The 22,842-nt window shown below is 37.1% G+C and overlaps 1 protein-coding gene across 1 annotated transcript in view; it reads right to left on the bottom strand.

Moving 5' to 3' along the window:
- LOC127645066 (zonadhesin) overlaps nucleotides 1-22,842 on the bottom strand; it is a 67,050-nt gene that overhangs the window by 24,162 nt on the left and 20,046 nt on the right. Inside the window, exons 4-5 of the mRNA XM_052128588.1 lie at nucleotides 1,895-1,935; nucleotides 390-520 (exon numbers count right to left, since the gene is read on the bottom strand). Of these exons, the coding sequence (XP_051984548.1) occupies nucleotides 390-520; nucleotides 1,895-1,935 (172 nt within the window). The remainder of the gene's footprint in view (nucleotides 1-389; nucleotides 521-1,894; nucleotides 1,936-22,842) is intronic.

Here is a 22,842-nt window from a genome sequence, read left to right as displayed (position 1 = left end):
GGAAGACTACAGGGGACAGACAGGATGACCTGAGGTTCGGGAAATTGTAAGGGACCAAAAAAATAGACTAGCACAGCTGTAGGGAATGGGTTGGTGAGGAGGAAGACCAAGGTTAGGAATAGGATAAGGGTAGGGAATGTCTCAGACTTGGAGAGGAAGGTATGTGAAGTGGCCAGCTTCACATACACAGGAAAAAAACTAAGCCAGTCGGCAGCTGGCTCTTCCTCATCCTATGATGCCGTGAAGCTCGAGAAGAGCCCGGGGTAGGACAGGGCACTGGTTGAGAGGAGTCCTTGGATCTTGAGCTCCATGTCTGAAGCATGAACTCCACCTTAGCTAGTCAGCAGTCATGGTCCACGAGATCCCATAAAGGCCAAAAAAAACCAGACCCAGCTCCTTAACACAGTATGGGTTGACCAGACCCAACAGAAAAAGATGTTTGGGACAGGTCTCATCATAGCACCACCCATGGAGCTCCCAGACCAACTCCTCAGCATAAATGCCAAAGCCAAAGCCCATTCTGCAAAATCTTACACAAGATGACACCATGAGAGGCCCACACCTTCTGGCAAGGAGCTGGGTGGAGAAAAATGCCCATACCTCCTCTGCTGGATCCAAAACTGGCTGAATTTGTTTTCCATGGTTGTCTCAGAGAAGAAGGACCCAGTTGCAGAGATGAGGCAAAAATTTGCTTTATTAAGCGAAAGACAAAATACAAACAAAAACTCTCTCGATGGAAAACAAAGTGAACTGAAAACAGAACTAGTAAAATAATACAACCGACTCAATAGCGAACCGACAGACTCAGGGAACAGACAACACTTTGTCAAGTAAATGACAATTTTTTTATTTTATTTAACGAACATAGATGTATACCTAACTATGACAAAGAAAAATAAATGAAGATAATATTTTAATAAGTCATGGGTCAGAAATATTCTCAGAATATAAGAAATGATATACATGTTTTAGTGGGCCTGGGTAGCTCAGCAAGTAAATATGCTGACTACCACCCCTTGAGTCGCGAGTTTGAATCCAGGGCGTGCTGAGTGACTCCAGCCAGGTCTCCTAAGCAACCAAATTGGCCCAGTTGCTAGGGAGGGTATAGTCACTTGGGGTAACCTCCTCGTGGTCGCTATAATGTTGTTCTTGATCTCGGTGTGGGTGCATGGTGAGTTATACGTGGATGCAAAACAGAATAGCGTGAAGCCTCCACAAGTGCTATGTCTCTACGGTAACGCGCTCAACAAGCAAAAATGCATGGATTAGCTGTCTCAGACGCGGAAGCAACTGAGATTCATCCTCCGCCACCTGGATTGCGGCAAGTCACTATGCCACCATGAGGACCTACAGCGCATTGGGAATTGGGCATTCCAAATTGGGGAGAAAAAAAAAAAGATATACATGTTTTATTATTAATAACTCAAAAAGCATTTATTGCTAAAACTGTGAAGGATGTTGTAAGGGACCATCTGAATACAGGGTAAATTTCTTGGTATTATTCATCTTCAGTGTAGTATTACTGACAGGTACTGTCGCTCAAAAACTCCACCGGCTGCTGTTTCTCGCACAAAGACACACAATCCAATGTTGGCAGGTATGCCATAGAGTCATAGAGGGTTTGAACAACATGAGGGTGAATAAACTGACAGAATTTCATTATTAGAACTATACCCTTAAACAAACAGATAAAGGTTTTGATAGTGCAACAGTTTTTGCATTTGCAGAAATCAATGTACAAATACTTCTTTGCACATTAGTCTGGGATTGGAGAAAGAATTTTAACTTAAAAAACCTACCAAAAAAAATGTACAAAATAAAATACACATTGCAATTTAACCTGATAAAATGCAGACATCTTATATTAACAAGTTCCTTAACAAGTTCCTCTTACCTGCATTTGACAGCCTCTCTGGAAGAGTGAGTGACATATTTCTACAGACAGTCAAAAGAGAAAATGTAATGTTAATATAATGATACAATGAAGATCACAGTAAATTTGTCATAATTGTAGAATTGACACATTTGTTGAATGAAATCGAGAGATAAAAGTATGACAACCTACCCTGAAGAAGCCTCAGTGTTTAGAACACATAAACTGGCTACTATAGAGAGTAGCCACAGGTATGTATCCCCAGGCATAATATGCTGTCCCAGTGTCTTGCTTATAATTCCACTGGTTTTGAAGTCACAGCTGAAGTTAATCTTGAATGTACCACCTGTGCTTATCTTGGGACTTTACAAAGGGTTAGAATGTACTTGCTGTTATGAAGGTGGTGGAAATGCACCATTGACCCTGAGGAGGAGTGTTTTTTAGGTGGTGCCACAACAAAAGGGGAGGGGTTGTTACGGTAACAGAGAGGAAGTTGACTGGTGATGAGGTTAACTGTACTAAGTTTTCGTTCATTTTGGTTCTAGTCATTTCCTTATGCAAAGGATACAAAGCATGTACAGTGGCCTTTAAAAGCCAATCTCAAAACTGCATGAATGCCATTATATTAGATAACAAAATAGATTACCAAGTGACACTATAAAGATAGCATAAGAACACCTTTCAAGCTAAACAAAAACAAAAATTATAGATAGATAGATCACTGGTTGTCAAACATTATACTGGAACTTGTTAATATACAGAACTACACCTGTGCTTATTCTGCTAGGAAAACTGTGTGAACTAGAGGAATTACTTTATACATACATAAACACTACTGTTAGCTTGATATATTTTAATGTTTTTTGCTTAAGTATCCAAATACTTTTTAAGGCCACTGTGAAGATAAAGTGAAAAGAAAAAAGAAAACATTTTTCTAGAGTAAGTATTCACTTACAATCATGTCAATACAGGGCCAATGGAAATTGTTAGGTCAGAGCCATTGATGTGGGTGTCAAATTGGGTGGGTGTGATAATTGCCTGTTGTGCAACTCAGTTTATCTTTATATCTGTTGAGACATTTTTAGTAAGTAATAGTCACTATGCCTTGATTGATTGAAGATGTACAGAGCCAATGGCATTGCCATATTTGACTAAACATTAGCTAAATGGTCTCAAATTGCTATTTATTTTATTTCAAATCTTGCATTTCACTATAGATTGTGAACCTTTAAAATTTTCCAGCAAGATACTGTCGTGATGTTAACTAGACATCTTGGAAAATATTTACAGTGTTAATTATACAAATCTACTTGGCTTTAAATGGCTTTGTAATGTCCATGAAATTTATTGGACTCTATCTGGCCATTAACTCTCATGTTCTGAGGGTGAATGGCCAAAATGTTTATACATAGCTGTATTATCAAGTTGAAATTTGATTAATAATCAGCTCTCATAAGACCAGGACAAGTCATGAATTACCTCTATTTAAATGCCCCTGGGAATGAGAGAGAGAGATGAACCCAAATGCAGTATTTAAAGATGGATATACAATTAACAAGGCATTGAAGAACAAAAGGGATTACTTTGTGTCAATACTACCATCGACCAGACCACTAATAGCTGAACATGAAGGGTCTAAATAAAAAAATAAAAAATAAAAACCACACACGAAACAGATGAAAATGATAACAATGAATCTTGGTAAAAGTAGTGAAGGTGACTTCAAAATAAGAGACAGTGGCCGTGAGTGCAGGCAGTGACAGGGGAGCAACCTCCTCGGCCATGAGCACAGGCAGTGACAGGGGAGTAGGAGCCCTTTTTCCTCCTCTTCTGAATGTCCGCGAGCACAGCTGTGGGAGACTCGGAAAGCGGAGCCATGGGAGGCTCAAGGGGCAGAGATCTCGAACACCACGGAGGCTGGGGAGATAGTGCTCTCCGTTGAAGGGTGCTCTTGAGACCACAGGAGCCATAGTGCCCCCCTGAAAATTCCTCTAGGGCTGGAGCTGGCATGAAAGCTGGTTCTGGGATGGACAAGGCTTCAGGAACTGGCTCCTGTGGCAGGTATGGGCGTTGGCTCATTGGCCAGGGAAGGCCTGGAGGGAAGGAGCCTGGGCAGGCTTGGAAGGAGCTGGGGAATCCTCCACTATTCCGTGAAGGCTGATCTGCTGAATAACAAGGCCAGGTCAAGGAGCTGGACCAGGGTGCAGGGGCATAAGTGACTTAATTGGCTCGTTTAGTCCAAAAACAGAAGAAGTCTTTAAGAGCCACATTGATGAAGTCTACAAAGTCAGCCAACTCACAAAACTCTGCCACATAGTCCTCCAACTAATGATTCCCCTGACAGAGATGCAGGAGCTTAACTGCTGAGTTTAGGTCTAGTCTTCTGTCAGCAATGAGCCAGGAAAGAGAGAAGTTAGTGAATATAAATGCAGCATTTAATGAAGAAAATGGATATACAAATAACACAAGGCTTGTAGAACAATGGGACTACTTCGCTTCTATGCTACTATCAACAAGACGGCTGAACAACTAATAGCTGAACATGAAGGGTCTAAATAAAGGTACAAATGATGGTTACCACAAAACAGCTGAAGACAATGATGAAAGAAGACAGGTGAAGATGATTACGGTGCATCTTTGGAAATATAGTGAAGAAGTTGATTTCAAAATAAGAGTCTCTTGAAGATGGGGGGGCACAGAATAGTTTGTGCCAATGTACTCACTAAACATTACACTTGCTTATGTAATAATCAGAAGGACACTGGTTTGAACCCCACAGCCACCACCATTGTGTCCTTGAGCAAGGCACTTAACTCCAGGTTGCTCCAGGGGGATTGTCCCTGTAATAAGGGCTCTGTAAGTTGCTTTGTATAAAAGCGTCTGGCAAATGCATAAAAAAAAAAATAGCTAACCTTTTTTCACATTGATGGAGGTACTTTATTGACCCCCAAGTGACAGAGATTCATGTGACAGCCAGAAGCTGACACCTAAAACCTTCTCATCCACAGTCACACTTGTTGTCTATTGCATCCTTGGCTTGTTTAATGCTTAACTAACAAAGCATGTAGACGTATTTTGGTTAACATTCTTGACATTCATTCTCTTCATCACATGCACTTTTGAAAGCAAGACTACACTTTATTTGGTTTAATGAACTGTTCTTGTTCTTCTCAACTAAAGGTTCTCAAGTGTTCCTCAAGTGTTCTTCTTGACATGTTTAGCAGATAAGATAACAAGAACAGTTCTGGTCAAGCTCAGGGATGGGTTCTTGTGTCTATGAGGATTATGAGAGATGCACACATGCAACATCAGATAATAACTTTGTTTAATGACATCACTTCACAGTCATGAGTAGGTGGTCTGGTACTTGGTGTGGGGTCATACATCTTCTATCATCTAAAACATTGATTTACATTGTAAAACTCAAATCCTCCTTTACAATAAGCTGAGAAACAGAATGCAGGTCAAGAGACAGTGCTTCATCTGATTAGAAAAGATTAGATTGCTTTTTACCCTCTGTGGATAATTAAGTGTCATCTTTTGACAGCAAATAGAATACAAACAATATCATAAAATGAACATGGATGGTCTCCTGACACCTGACTTTAATTAGAAAGTGTGCATGATTGATTTGAAATAAAGCCCTCAGAGAGAAAGTAGAAATAGCTCTCCAATTTCTAATGCTCATTCTATTCTAATGCACAACCATGATGCAGCAGTACAGGTCCAGCATTAATATTCTGTATAATGTATATATATTTATAGCTTGGTAACATAAAAATACAATTGTTAATTTTTAGTTCATGTTAGTTCATAGTGCATTATTACATAGTACATTTGATTTAGTTTTTTATATTAACATTAACCAAGATTAAGAAATGCTGTAAAAATATTGGTAGTTCATATTAACTAATGTTAACTAGCATTAACAAATTGAACCTTATTGTGAAGTTTTACCAAAAGCTTTTCAAAAAGATATGTGTGATGTATTCATGTCAGGATTTGTATAAATATGAGAAATGCAGACAAATGCAGTATTATTCATGCTACTGTGACGAGGCAGGCAAGGAATGATGATCTAAACGCAGCTTTATTAAACTGCAAAATAAACAAGCTAACTCAGAATCAAAAGAAACGCAAAACACAAGGACCTGAGCATAGACAAATCATGCAAAGACTCACAAAGAAAACCGGGAAAACCAGGGCTTAAATACACAGGGCAAACAAGGGAACGAGGGACGCCTGAGGAAATAATCAAGGGAAAACCAAACATAAAATGAAACTACAAAAGTCTACAAAACTATCAGGAAACAGGACATAAACAAGAATTTCAACATAAAAGTCAAGACAAAACAACAGGGAATATGACAGCTACAACCCACTACAATTGAAAAACAAAAATGTGTTTCTTTTCTGTAGGGATGGGAATCATAAGGATTTTAATAATTCGGATTTTGATTCCTCTTAACAATTTTGATTCCTTAATGGTTCTATTAATTTTTTATGTTTTTTAAGGGAGAAATAATTTAGAAAAAGAAATGCAGATTTTTTGCCAGGAGCCTTAAGCTACATTGTATGACACAGTAACATTTTGTTGCTCATTTCAAACTGGATATGATTGAACTCCGATTCAGTAAAAAGAACTGGCTCATAAAAGTCATTATTTTGCAAACCACATTAAATGGGTCGTGGTGTGTGTTTAACACTGTAGATTCAAAATAATCTGCACATAAGAGTCATTCGTTCAGGAACCACAAACACTTGTCATGCTGTAGATGGAAAAGAACAGGCTCATAACGATCATTCTTTCAGCAATCGGACTACAATCATGGTCTGAGTTTAGATTACATGTGAACAGACACATAAGAGTAATTCTTTTGGCAACCGCATTACACTGGTCATGCTGTAGATTCAAAATAATGGGCTCATAAGAATTATTATTTCGGGAATTTAACTATATTGGTGGCGCTCTGTGTTTCGCACTGTAGATTCGAAATAATCTGCTCATAAGAGTCATTCGTTCTGGCCTCGGTCAACGCATCACCGCCCGCTGTCACTCAATGCCACTGATTACAGCTGCAACGAGCACTCATTATAACATCAAAAATACATTTCAATGCTGGATCGCCACTTATTATAAAGCACACAAACGAAATGTAAACTCATGCTCAAGAACTGGAGATGGTTCTTCTGCATTAGACGCTTACCCATCCCACCTGTAAAGGATGCCTATGCCCTCATCCTCGAAAACTATGAAGAAACCTAAGCATGTAAATCAGAATCACTAGGTAAACAAAAAACAACTTACTGAAACAGACTACATTAAATACAGGTTCTGCTTTGAGGGTATACGTACATGGTTTGTGCTGATAACAATGTGTTTTGTATGGTGAATTATTGGCTGCCAAGGCCTTGAAAACATTGAAATTCATTAGTTTTTCTATCCAATATGTTGTGTTAATAATTTTGCATATGGTTGGGCCTATGCAGTTCCTGTGATGAGTTTCAATGTTTGATTTTGTTTACTTGTATAGTATCATACATTTTGCTACATTGTACTGGAAAGGTCGCTAGAAGGTGAAGGAGCCCGCTGCCGTCCACCAGGAGGGGAAAGAGCCCACTGTCGTTCGCCGGGAAGAGGAGGATTCCACTGCCGTCCACCAGGAGGTGAAGTCCAGTGCCATTGCACGGCATCACGGAGGATCGCTGCACAGCTGGCTGAGAGAGAGAGCTGTGTGTGTGTGTCGATGTGTGAATTTGTTATGCTGAAAATCACTTTTATGCTGTGTTTTGTTTATTAGAGTCTTTTTGATTGTTCCTGCTTACTCATTTCCGACGAACAAGTGCCGTTTTTGCCACAAAAAGTACCTAAAATAATTAAAAAGTACTTTTTTTGTAAAGTAAAGAGTTACATTACTTGTATTATTTTTGCATTACTTTTGCATTCACAGCCAGTTTCTCTTCTGTTATGCTGTGCATTCCATACAAATAAGCCATGCATTGCATACAAGAGACATTACAGGTCATGCTAGCTACTGTACAACACTCATGTCAAAACAACATACTAAACAAACAGATATTTAGTAAGTAGGTCTTTACATCATATTTATAATAAATAATCAATTTATATAATATATCTTATTAAAATCAATAAAATAACATGAATATGCATGATTTGTTTTTCCATCAACATGGCAGCCAGTATGAATAATGAAGAATAACCACTGTCTTATCTAAAGCAGCAAAGTCAAACACTTGAACCTGCATCATATGTGATCATGTGCTGTGCCCATTGGCAATGTCAGAGTCAACTTAAAATGTTTTTTAAAAGTCAGGATAAAATCCAGTGGGGAATGCCAGCCTAAAATGTTTAAGGAATAAGTCTAATGAATAAGTAATATTTTACTGTAATAAATCATAAAATGACCATAATATAGAGAATTAGGTAACTTGCTATGTTGAAATACTGGCTTCTCCGATAACAATGCTACAGTCAGTATATTCAACTTTGAAGTTTCCATTCGGGGCTGGAATTTATGTTTATGTTTTGGCCTGTGTGATCCCGCCCACTGCCCACTCACCAATAGTATTTCGACACCGCCGGGTTGCCAGATTTGAATAAGTTTGCAGGCAAACAACAGTGCATGCTGCAGCCATGGAAGCCAGCTAACGAACTGGATCAGAGATAACAGATTTTACCTGACCTAAAAAGCCTCGCCATCCATCTAAAAACCACCATGACCAGAGACGTAGTAAAACAAGTATAAACATATCTGCAAGCAGTGATACCGGGGTCAAGACAATTATCAGCACCATGAGCAGCAAAAGAAGCTTTGTGACATGTTTTTGGTTAGAGTCTGATGAACAGTTTATGAGGAGTTAGAAAAAGTAAACTTTCAATCATAAACAAAACAGTTTAGCAATTTAGCTCTTCTTGATAATATGGAGCTGTTGGAGTATCAGAACTGTGAACATAAACTATGTGCCTGGTAGATCATAATTCCTCTTTATTTTCAGATATTCAGTCATGCTTTCCAGTTGAATAATTGCACTGCACAATCAACCCCCTTGAAGTATACTCCCTTTTTTCAGAGTTTGACTGTTTCATGTACTTGATGAATTTATTGAGCCATTGTGAGAAGAAAATTGAATGCAGAGACACTTGACACATTATGTAACAGATTAACGGCCCTTATGGGACGTTTATGGGCCTGTAATGCGTACACAGTGCCCTGATAAAGGCTGGTGTCAACTAAAGCATTTGTGTAGAGTATATATGCAGTCTGTCAGATAAGAGAAGCCTCTATGTGAGAGCGAGAACCACTGACAGCTCTAAATGGACAGTCTCCCAGCCATTCGCTGACACTTCCTCCCATTTGTGTCAGTACTGACTAAACTTGCACAGAATGTTAATGCTCCATTGTGTTCTCTCCCTATTTTTCATCCTTTAAAAATTCAATGTGATGTTCTGTGGCTGAGATTGAGCCATTGGATCTCTCATGAAAAAAAAAAAAGTTGATCGTAATTTAATTTCACATCCAATTTTTATTATTATATTTTGTTTTTCTACAACAAGCGATGCAATGTGATGCAAAAAAACTACTAGTCACATTCTATATTTTGTTGTTGAGATGACTCAAGTCTTAAATGTCTTTTGGTGGCACTTTTCTATATGCTGCAGGTTAGTTTTATACATCCTTTTGTAGGATGACTAATTGTAGATATTGCAGTTGCGATTTGAATTGCATAGAATATTCTTTGCATAAATTATAGCGTTCGTTATTTTTGATGCATTCAGGTGTTGCTTTATTCTTAATTTCTTCTTCCTCATTTCTATCCTGTTCTCTTGTAACTATTGGTTGTGTACCTTTGTTGTGTGCCACATTCTAATGGCGAACTGTATGCCACAGAATTCTAAGTAAAAAAAAACATAACATAACATAAAATTGCAGCTCTCTGCGATTTAGAAATTGCACATATTGTACTGTATCATGATTTTATTGTGATTGTGATTAACCCTAGAATGCATATATAAATTCACCCCTTTAATGAATATGTTGGTCAAAAAAGACCCAAGTGAATTCATGAAATTCTAGAAAATTGTAACATTTTATTTATATTAGTATATATACAGTATATATACACACACACATATATATATATATGTGTGTGTGTGTGTGTGTATGTAAAGAGACTAATGGAAAGGAGGAGGTGAGAACCGGCTTGATAATATAAATAATATTTTAATTATAAACTTAACCAAAAGACACAAACACACACACACACAGGTGTCGGCCAGCTGTCCGTAAATCTCTCTCTCTCTCTCTCTCTCTCTCTCTCTCTCTCTCTCACACACACACTGCCGTCCTCGGTTGGCCTTTATCCCTCTCGGAGGCCTGATTAGTCTGATTAGGGGCCGGGTGTGCAGCATCATGACCCGGCCCCGCCCTCCGCCCTGTCACATTAAGGTGATAGCCTGTATAACAGAAATATGGGCAATTTCCATGTTTGGTTGTAAAATATGAATTGTCTCAACAACCCTGCCCATACAAAAACACACAAGTAAGTACAATGGACTAGGTTCAAATGTAGTTATATTTGTAGTGGTGAGGCGTAGAAAAGTTGCAGGTTCAAACACACTAAACAGTGGTCAAAGAGCTATGACCATTGTGCCTTTACTGAACTAGGCATCTAACCTCAGGTTGCTCCATGTGGACTGTCCCTTTAATAGCTATGATGTTAAGCACTTTGGATGTAATAATCAGCTGAATGACTTTATGTACTTGCATACTACACATAAAAATAAGCGTGAACATGGTATTTAACATACTGTATATTTAATTACTGAGCATGGCAATGTAACTGAGGACAGTCAATGTATCACAAAAATAATACCAGTGTTAAATACATTGAATCCCATATGGGTTATGTAGGATCCACATATGTAGGGGTAGTGATGGGGTGGGGATATGTGCAGTAATTCATAACAAATGGAAACTGAAAACAATCAGTGTATCATTTTCCATATGTAATGAATTTCTATGTATAACAAATGGAAAATGTAATCAATGATTGTTTTCAGTTTCCATTTGTTATGAATTACTGTCCATAAAAAATTAAAACAATCAATGTATCGTAAAAATAATACCAGTGTTAAATAAATTGAATTCCATATGGGTTAAATAGCATCCACAAATGTAGGGGTGGTGATGCAAATTATCTTAATAATAATAATAATAAACATATTCAAATAAATGTTAAAAAATTCACTTCACATGATAAAAGACACCTTAACTGAGGAATACCTGGAAAGGCAGATCAAAAGACATATTTTTTTTAAAGTATGTCATAATGACTAGACACTGGGACATTTGTGTCCCACATATTCCTTCTAGGGTTAATTGTCCTACTTGTATCTAAATAGTGTTACAATATTAACAGAGCATATATATGGTTAGCATTATTAACATATAGCTTTAACAGACTTTAAGCATCTGTTCAACAACATAAATAGCAAACAGTCACTGTTTTTTTTAAAAAAGTGTAAGTTGTTAGCAAGATGCTAAATACCACTGTTTTAAAAGGCTAGTTCACACCAAAATTAAAGTTTGGTCATAATTTACTTACCTTCATGTAGACTTTTTTCTTTCTTCACAGAAGGAGATGCTTTAATAAATATCTCAGGCCATCTTTTCAATAAAATAGCAGTGGATTGTGACTCACTTGAAAGCTAAAAGAAGGACGCATATGTATCATAAAGCAGTCCATATAACATATGTGTCATATCATAGGGTTTGAAGAGAAACAACCAGGAATTTAAAACAAATTTCAGTTAAAATCCTTACGTCTATTGCATGTTCATGAGCATCATGACAGAATCTTGTGGCTTGCACATTGTTTTAGTGCTACTTTTATTTTTTGGGTCCTTTTTTAAGCTTTAAAGTGAGACACTACCAACTGCCATTGAATTTGGCAGACCACTATATTCATTAAAATACCTATTTTGGGGTTTTACGGAAGAAATATAGTCATATGTGTTTGGAAAGACGTGAGAGTGAGTAAATATGAAACAATTTTTGGGTGAACTATTCTTTAACATTACTTAAAGGAAGTCCACAAACAGTTTGGAAGCCTTGAAAAAATAAAAGTAAGCTTCTAACGTATCACTGTTCTAAATTTGTTGCAGAAACGTTGTTGCCAACATGCTAAAATGATGTGAGGTTCAGTAACTGTGCTGTATGCTGCTCACTGGGGGATTTGTTTTGGAGTTGTGCTGAGAAGTGCTGTTAGTTTGAAGTGTAATGTTCTGGATGTGATATATTGTGTGCTTTTCCAAACCATTTCACCTGGACAGTCAGAAGACAGATTATACTCTTAAAATGTGTCAGTTTGTCATAGAATTTAATTTCAGAGGAGATTTAAACGTATTTAAAATGAACAGAGGCAGGACCCTAAATGAAAAGATGTTTTTAAGTTGTTCGTTTAGGGCAGTTTCTTGCAAGTTTAAAATAAGGGACATTGCATCTCAAGTATGTCAAGACATAGACCTTTATCACAATCCATGTGTTATCACACTCTGCTCTGAATAGTTGTGTAAAGTACGATCGCAAATTTAGATAAATCAATTGAACTTAATTAAATTCAAGAGAGTTACAGCATGCCAATCTCTCCTTTATTTCAAATCTAATGCACCGTATATTACATAGTTATTTATTTTATATCTGTTGCATTCAAATCATTTGAGGACCCCAATAGTTAATTTCTTGACGCTGTTTCTGTTTCTGGAATGTGGAAATGTGATAAATGGATGTAGATTTTATTAAAGGAATGTCTGAGTTCAGCATAATCAACAACATTTGTGGCATAATGTTGATTACCACAAAAAATTATTTTGACTTGTCACTTATTTAATAATAAAAAAGAAGCAAAAATTGCATTCATAGTAATGCTTACAATGGAGGTGAATAGGGCCAGTAAATCAACATGTAAATTAACTCTTAAAAAGTTTCAGAAGTATAGCTGCAAGTCTTAAACTGATTTTAGTGCAGTAAAATTGCTATTAACCTTATCTGTGTAAAGCTATAGCCAAAATTACAACTTTAATGTCATGAGGACGTAACGCTGGTCAACCATGTAGTGTGGTAAACACTGTAACAACAGTAAATCCCTCATTTTATCACATTAAAATCATGTTAGCGTGTATGTTTAGGTCTTCTGTCTATACTTTGGAACAGTGTGTAACAGTCTTTTAACCACATTTTCGGCATTCACAGAATACCTAGATGACTTAAAGGAATATTCAAAGTTATATATCAATACAAGTTCAACTCAATAGACAGCATTTTCGGCATAATCAGCAAAAATAAAAAAATGAAAATATTTATTTGCCCTTTTCTTTAAAGAAAAAAGCACAAATTTGGGTTAAAGTGAGGCACTTACAATGGAAGTTAATGGGGGCCAAAATTTTAATTGTGCAATTATGTTTCATCAACTATTTAAAAAAGCAGCAGGCATTATAGTGTGTATACTGTGCATGATTCTGCTATTCCAAACTCTCTTATTTAAATAAAATCTCTTTAGTCTGTGGCATGCATTAGCATGCAAATTCCAGAAGAGAGCGCCAAACCCCATCGTTTATTTACAATTTTACTGCTTAATTGTATTCAGCTTATGCAGTGTGTTAGAGATCGTGTGGATAAAGGGCAAGAAACACAAGCTAAAAGGTGTGAAATGATTCTTTTTATTGCAGGAAATAAAAAGTACAAGTTTAAAAAGTAAACCAGTATAAGATTTAAGGATGCCTTTGTACAGCAGGTACATGCAATAGGCTCTTCTGTGTGCATTGTTTAGTAGTTTGGGTCATTAAACTACTGTAGTTTGTTGATTAGTTGCTTTGAGCCTCCTGAGAATTCACAATTTTATTTTATTTATTTATTTCTATAGGGACAGCACAAAAATACAATATAGCACATGTTAATTTGCATCTCATCTCCCTAGGCTTGCAAGCAGAATAGTAAAAATAAAAATAATAATAATAAATAATAAAAATAAAAAAACAGGCAAATTCAACAAACTAAACGTTTTGTATATGTGAGCTTACAACAGTCAAACAACATATATAATACAATGATAATATTGTTCAAGCCATGGATTTAGTCCTAAGATATAGTCTGAGAAACTCTTTATGCCATGCTCACTTTTTATTTTGATACACTAGTGATAACTTTTGCATACTTGATCATTTTCTGAGATTCTGTACATGTACACGATTAGCTAAAGTTTAAGGATAAAATTGTCCCTCAAAAGTGAGCACTATCTTTATATACATCTTTTTAACATACAGGGACGTGTGCAAGTGGAAAAGCCATGCATTAATATGAAAAACATATCTTTTAAAATATTTAATTTTTTTTATTTTAGTCCACGTCCACACTTATCCATTTAACGTTATGGCTTTAATGGCAGGGTTAGGTTTAGTTTGTTGTAATTATAACGAAGTGTCTTTTTGCACTAAGTGTTAATTGCAGTAACCAGTCCTGTTCGAGCCGCTCTGAGTGGTATTCGAACCAGCGTAAGCCAGCATGGGAGGTGGGCACGCTAACAAGGAAGCTAAAGACTACAGCTTCAAGCATCAGTCGCAAGTGCACCTCTTGTGGACAGGAGAATGAGGTTTACACATATCGCACTGCTATCACGTACCTGCTGGCACCCGTCACACACGGCTATTTGCACTTAAGTAGTCTGGTGGAAACAGAGAAATTGAAGACAAATTGCACCCCATTGTGTTGCTGTGGTGGGGTAGTGTGTAAAAAGAGTGTGGATGTACTTTTTTCATGTGGATGACCCGGGTTCGATTCCCCCTTTTGTCCCACTTTTCCCCATCCTGTTTCCTGTCTCCACTCTTAATATTTCATTTAATATTGCTTATAATAATAAATAAAATGTATATAATTGTTGATTGTCTTACTGTGATTTAGCGGGGAGTTAAGAGAAGGGTTTAATCTGGGTAAAATTAACCATGGTTTTACTATAGTAAAATGGTAGTAACCATGTTATTTGGTGGAAGCCATGGCTTAAATGCAATTAACCATAGCATTACTACAGTAATATGGTGTTAATATAGTACCTATATTTCAGTTTGTGGTTACTATGTTTTCTCTCCATGATGATTCTACGGTTACTGTGGTAAAACCATGGTTAACTGTGTAAAGTAAGGGTTAGGGTTTGGTAAACATAACCACACTGCAGTGATGCCCCGATACTGGATGTTCGTTTTTAATTAGGGGTGAAAACAGCATCTAACAATATTTGCAAAGTGCAAAGAAGAGGCTTTTTGTTGCTATTTAGGCCTACACATTGTGTAAATAGCATCTAGCCGCTGCCTAATTATTATAAGCTTTATATTTAACAATGTAAGTCTATGCTATAGTATATGCCTATTAAGATAGCTGGTATAGATATCCAATAAGCATAGTAAAATCTGAAACATCATGAGGAAATAGACTGAATAAACATATAAAAAATGTTTAAGGGGTTAGGCTATGGGCAGGGTTAGGGGATTGAAAATATAATTAACTCAGCATTAAAACAATAGAAGTCATAGAAAGTCACCACCATGATAGAATAAATAATGTATGTTTGTGTATTTGCATGACTGGTGCATCCAGACCTTTACAGGGACACACAGGTCCTTTCAAAGTCATTTCCACGCCCTGCATGCCATCCCAGCACCATGCAAAACCACCAAAACTGAGAACAAATGGGAGGAAGTCTAAAAAAAGACTAAAAAGAGTAAAAGAATGGATGAAGAACTAACTCCCCCTTGTACCTCTGTGGTCTCATCGATCTGCCAAACTTCAGAGAGGAGATGATCTTATGCTTGTGCCTTCTGAATGGCCAAAGCAAAGGGGGTACTGAGATCAAAGAGCTGCTCCTGTCTTTCTATCTCTCTATCTCAGGCTGTGAGTGGAGGAGATGAGGCAGCGAGAAAGAGGAGGAGAGGAGGAAGATCAGTGAATGAAAGGGGGGAAGATCTTGGTGGATTTAATGGATCTGAGAGGATGGCACCCCACTGTGTTCACCTTGGATACACACATACAAACACATACTCTATCACTGAGTTTGACCACAGTGAGGAAGTCACATAGGATGATGGGGTTTAGATGCATTGATCAGTTTAACCAAACCAAATATCAAACACTGCCCACAAACACTTGAATACACAGTTCCAAATAAACAAACACTGTGTTAAAGGAATAGTTCACACAAAATTCACATGTGTCGTTCCAAACCACATGACATTCTTTCTTCCATGGATGGATAACAAAAAAGATGTTATACTATACCCAAAAAATAGACTCCCAAACAAATAAAACACACACACACACACACACACACACACACACACACACACACACACACACACACACACACACACACACACACACACATGTAGTGTTTCCATGTTTTATGGGGACTTTCCATAGACATAATGGTTTTTATACTGTACAAACTTTATATTCTATCCCCTAAACCTAACCCTACCCCTAAACCTAACCCTCACAGAAAACATTCTGCATTTTTACATTTTCAAAAAACATAATTTAGTATGATTTATAAGCTGTTTTCCTCATGGGGACCGACAAAATGTCCCCACAAGGTCAAAAATTTCGGGTTTTACTATCCTTATGGGGACATTTGGTCCCCACAAAGTGATAAATACACGCTCACACACACACACGCACACACACACATGCACACACACAAACCCAACAAAAACACAAATGTGTGCAAAAAAGTACAGGACAGTGCAATCAATTACTAAAAGGAACAGGACAATAGACACAGTAAGAGACAGTGCAGCGCCGACCAGTACACATTTGTAATGAATAGTACAAAAAGATGACTCTTGCTAAAAATGCCAAATGTAAACATAACATACTATGAAATAGTGTTCTATGGACATAGCAGTTACTGAGGTAGCAGCCAGGTAAAGTGACAATGAATTAAAGTGCAACTCTGGACATGTGTATGTGTGTGTGTGTGTGTGTGTGTGTGTGTCTATCCAATCTCTATATCTGAAGCTATAACACAGCCAAAGTAAGATAATATCAAATAAAACAATCCCAAACAAGTGTAATATCAAACAAAAACAGTCCTGAACAAAGACCATATCATACATAAAATATCAAACAATATTAGTTGCAAACAAATATAATTTCATACAAAAACAGTCTCAAACAAATATAAAAAATCAATAACTGTCCAAAATATCATATCTAACAACGTCACAAACAAATCTATTTGCAAACAAAATACAATACAAAATTAAACAAAAACTGTCCAAAAATTGAATATCAAACAAAAACAGTCTCAAACAATATCAAACAAAACAGTCCCAAACATACAATACCAAACAAATACAGTCCCAAACGAAGACAATATTAAACGAAAACAATCCCAAACAAAGACAATAAATAAATGCATGAAAATAAATAATAATTTCAGGTATCCAAACTCTTCACCTTTTGGAGAAATTTGCTGTTTTGAAACCATAATCGGTCACTTCTGTGATTGTGAAGAGCAATTATTTATGTGCAAAGTGAGAGATATTTATACGCGTTAAGGGTCTTTCACATGACTCCCGTCAGCGCTGCAGAATACATTGACATCTATGAAGTGACGTCACACAAAAGTGTTTTTCACACACACGTTTTTGCTTCACCAATAATGTCTTTGAGAGTACTAAGCAACAAGAAATATTTTCTTATATGTAATATATAAAATCAGCCCTCTATGAAGCTTTCTGCAGCTCGCTCTCGCCGGCGTTTGACGCTGGCGTTGAACGGAGCACTTTACAATGATAATACAACAATATTATTGAAACTCAAAATCATTATTATTTGTCTATTATTGTGGCTTTTCTGTTAAAAGCCATGCTCAGTAGTTTAAATAGGCTACTGTAGGAAAATAATACTGCTTTGTGTTTATAATTCTTATACTGAAGTCAGTAGATTTGCAGCCATGCAAGTTTTAATAAAGGAGAAGGACGTTATTGAAACACACTCTTATTAGACTATTCTTGCTGTCTTTTTGGATGAAAAATAATGCTCAGGCGGATGGAAGACTATATATCTGCTTTGTTCTTTTAATGCTTAAACACTATAAAGTCTCTTGGTATATTTTGGTCATGAACGACTCAAAATGATTCACTGACTCACTCATAGCACATAAGACGCTCATTTGTCGCCACCTAGTGACATTTCCAGAAGGGGTCACTGAACTAATTAATAAAGTTATTTAGTTAATAAAATTGAACAAATTTGTGAAACAGGAGCAAGCCTCACCAAAATACTCTTTATTTTGCAGCTAATTCTGCACAATTTTAAACTTGAATAAACTTGAATCACTGAAATAGCTGGAATTGATGCTTTTAGCTTATTCTTTAAAAAAAATATCCACAGAAATAATTTGCGTGGACCAGTGATTGTCTTACCTTTTTCGCCCCTCATGGGTTTGCATCCCTGTAATTTGTTGTGGCATTGCAAGAAAAAAATCTACAAATTAGAAAATAAGAAAATTTGAAAAGAAGCTTTACCCATTTAGCGCTCTTGCCACCTGTGACCTCACACAGCATAGCCTACCTATGTGGCTTGTTTTATACATTTTTTTTGCATAGCTGAATTTCAAACATTACAATAAACACGCTACCAAGATGGAAAGAACACATGGACAAGTTCTTGAAAAGGAAAAATATTGAGGATGGTTAGCCTATGTGTGATAGGTGTGTGCCGTAGAAAGTCGTAAAGAGAGTGCCGTGGCAGAAAGGTTGGAAACACTGCCCTAAACAAACAAACAAACACAGTCCTGCTCCACAGAACAGAAATGAGAGTGAATCTTGTCTCTGATGCATTATACAATAATTGAATACATTAGCGGAGTGCACCTGTGACCTGACTGCATGACGATCTGCAGCGAATGGAGGGGAATGTCAAATGAGAGCTGCAGGAAGTAGAGAGATGAAAGAGGCAATGCATTCTGCAGCAGTGTGCATCAGAGAATTCCCAAACAACGCACCCTCAAAATGAAACAATTTTGTTCCAGTGTTCTGCTTTTTCAGCAGGGATTAATTTACACCAACTTATCCAGTCTGAGCCAGACTTCTGTGGGTTTCATATTGAGTTTTTGCACTTGTCCTTGCATGTTTTTCACCATCCTGTCTGTTTTTCGTGGTTGGTTTTCTCTCAGGTTAGGCCTACTTGTGTTGTTTCTGCTATAAAATAGCCAAAAGCTATAAATTAAATACTGGATCTCTCTGAAACTTCAGACATTTATTAAAGTCTACAGTTTCAAGTTTACGCAAGTAATGTCTTGTTCCTGTCAAGTTCCTGGACACATTTTTGACTAATAGAGTTTGTTAATGACTCTTTTATGGTAGTAATTTAAAACATACGGGAGTCTGAATCATTTATCATCGTTATAAATATGGTTTTCGTAAGAATAGCTAGAAATTATCACCATACTGTAGACTTTCCAACATAGGGCCAGACCTTACCTGTAAATTTGTACTTTTAACAGAGGTCTTTTTATATGGTTCCTCTGAATCTCTGCCCTCACAAAAATACTTCAGACAAAACGGATTAATGGATAGACCTTGAAGGATGTTTAGGAATGGAGCCAACCCTGTGGTCTCAAGAGTGCTATTAGAAAACTCACTTTGAAAGCAAGACAGACAGGCAGGCAGGCAGACAGACAAAAATACAGATGGACAGAAAGATGTTCTTTATTGATCCTGGGGGCTAAATCGGGCTCAATGTCTCATTTTACAATATACAATGTTATATACAAAATATATAAAGTCTTATTTAGACTTTTATACAGTTAAACTTGATGAACATAGATCAGGTTGTTTGTCCTTGATAGTTTGTCCGGATTTGAAACTGAGTCACACATGTGCCATTGACAAATAATTTGGCATTTTTGTTTCGCATATGGTGTGAATGGGCCTTTACATATCATCACCTACTTGGCTTATCCATTCACATGGTTGGAATAGTGAGGAAGAATGGAGTGATGGTGATGCCTTCATACATAACTGTTAATCAGAAGGTTGCTGGTTTGATCCCCACTGCCACCAACATTGTGTCCTTGAGCAAGGCACTTAACTCCAGGTTGCTTCGGGGGAATTGTTCCTGTAATAAGTGCACTGTAAGTCACCTTGGATAAAAGCGTCTGCCATATACATAAATGTAAATGTAAGAAGGAGTACAACAAAACACTTATTATAGTTGTTATTTAACAAAGATGTTGATGAAGTTTGACAAGCGTGCTTTTGGAAACCTGGCTGTCTGAGAACTGTGCCCCCCTCTGAACATAACAAACAAACAAACAAACACATAATGCCTCTGCTCTCTCACTCTCTGTTGATTCCATTCTTACATACAAAATATCCATAAACACACACACACACACACACACACACACACACACACACACACACTGTTTCTTTCTCTCAGTCTCTTTGTTTGTCTGATCAGCAGGGTGTATCATATCCTGTCCTAAAGGTCAGCAGGTGGAGAGAATCAATCTACACCTTGCCCTTTTTAACAGAAGAACAGGTCACACCATGCATTACAGGAGAGTCTGTGTGCTGCATCTACCTGCTGCTCACACACACAAACACATACACACACATACAGATTATCAGGTCAAGGTCATTGCTTTTGTTCCAATCTGTTGCACAAGCCGACCTTTTGTGTTTTCATCTGCAGTCTCTGCAGTATCTCTCTGTGATCAGAATTCATCTCTCACACTGAGTCTTATTTCATCTTCAGACCTTTTAAAAGCTTATAAAAGTCAGGACAGAAATTCACTCTGTTTGCACAGCGTTTGCGAGGTTACTGAACAGGAGGGTCACCTTTAATAGCTCAGAACTGGTTTCTGATTCTGATCCGGACCCCAAGGACACTTGTAATTGTTGTATAATGCATGCTGATGTAGATAAAAAAATAAAATAAACATTGGATAACAGTAATGAACCTCACCATTGAGCATAATGGAAATAAAGATAATAATAATAATAATAATAAATAAAATAAAATCTGGTAATGACAATTGTGGGGGAAAATATAGGCTTAAATGTCATGAAAATAATACCATAATGCAAGAAGTCGTAATGATACTAAAATAGCCTTAATTTTCTTAATGCAAAATGTAACTTCTTACTTTTTGTATTTTGGGGTAAAATGTTACTAGGATATGTTTTTAAAAGATTCACTTGAACAGGTGTTAAATGAGCATCAGATATGGATCTTCAGGGGGGCGTCTGTCTGCCAGAGGGCTGTATTGAGACAGGGCGAATTCTGGCTGAATATGGGCCCTATTGTTCTACATGCGCATGGTGGTGCAGTGTAGATATGATCAATAGATGTGAGCAGCCAGCATTTAATTGCCTTTTGTTAACATGGAGGTGTTTGACAAGGGGTAGGAAGAGTCCCCTAGGGGTGAGAAAGGGTGCGTGTGTGAGTGTGTGTGTGCATTTAACATGCAGGACACACTGGTACCTTTGTTCCTGCTGATACCACATTAATTGAAAATTCATCCCAACAGCTCTGCAAATGTTTCCTGTTTTCCTTCAAATGCCCAAAGCATACTCTTTGCAGGATGGTGAATGCAAACACTTCTACATAAGCAACCCTCAGCCAACAGTTCATAATGCATCGCAAGTACGCATTGCGCTCTCACCATTGCCTGAAGGAACATTTGTGCAAACTGTCCTCTTTTATGGTCTGTTTTCTTTTTCAGGTTTCAAATACTCATGGTGGAGCAAGAGTTAAATGAATAGTTCCCCCAATAATGATAATTCTGTAATTATTTACTCACCCTCGTGTTTTCCAACTTTTACTCTCATGCGAAACACAACATTTCACGATCACTAATTTCCATGCAGTGGCAGTAGAAAGTCATGTGTTTCAAAAAAATTGAAGGTAAGTAAATTAGGAAAGAAATGTTGGATGAACTATTACTTTAAAAAGAATGCTGCTGAGTGAGATTAAAGTTATTCAGCTACTGTATAATAACTTATCCTGTTAAATGGCCCAGATGTTTTATAACTCTATATCATTTATATTTTATGCATTTGGCAGATGCCTTTATCCAAAGCACTGTGCACCTTCCTTAGAGTATGCTTCTGGCTGAACTTACACCGACATGCCAAAATAAACAAACACCATTCAAGCCAAAAGAGAGAGACGAAAAAAGGGTACTTCATCACAGGACAGGGAGGGAATGAAAATATGGTGGATGAACGAAGTCTAGTTCAAATAATTTGAGCCCATTTGTATGATTGTTTTTGATATCTTGCAGTGAGCCTAAATAATGACGCACAAATATAGAGAGTGTGTGTTTGTGTTGTTTGTTTGTTTGCATAAATGAGGACACTTGCATGCAGAGCAGAGAGTATGTATAACTTGGAAGTGTAAATTACTGGCACAGGAAGCTCAATGCTTCAGCTTTTTCCATAGCGTTTAGCCAGATCAGGTAAAATTGCAAAGTGACGCCCTTGTTTGGTCACGTGGTCTATCTCTGTCACCTTTATGCTGTTTGTAGGTATGCAACTGCAAAATATACAACTGTTTATAGATTGGAAAAAAATGGGTTTATCAGAAACTTTGACCTCTTTTTTGAATAAATTACTTTCTACTCTCTCTATACAATGGACTGTAGCATGTTGGTTTCTCACGATATTCTCTGGCTATTGACATCTATAAAACAAATGTACAGAGAAATTTGGAAAGCTTCTTTTGTGTGTAGTGCTGGTCACTAGACATAATGGGTGTTATGAGAAAGGGTTGTCAGGATAGTCAGACATTGACTAATGACATGAATTCTGGCCCACTTTGTAGCTTTTTGTTGCCAAGGACAGCAATTAATCAAAATAGTAGGATGTAATTCAATGTTAGGAAGTAGGA

This window comes from Xyrauchen texanus, chromosome 6 (genome assembly GCF_025860055.1).
Source record: "Xyrauchen texanus isolate HMW12.3.18 chromosome 6, RBS_HiC_50CHRs, whole genome shotgun sequence".
NCBI lineage: Eukaryota > Metazoa > Chordata > Actinopteri > Cypriniformes > Catostomidae > Xyrauchen > Xyrauchen texanus.
The sequence above is the reverse complement of the archived record's forward strand: the minus strand, read 5'-3'. Positions and strand labels throughout refer to the sequence as shown.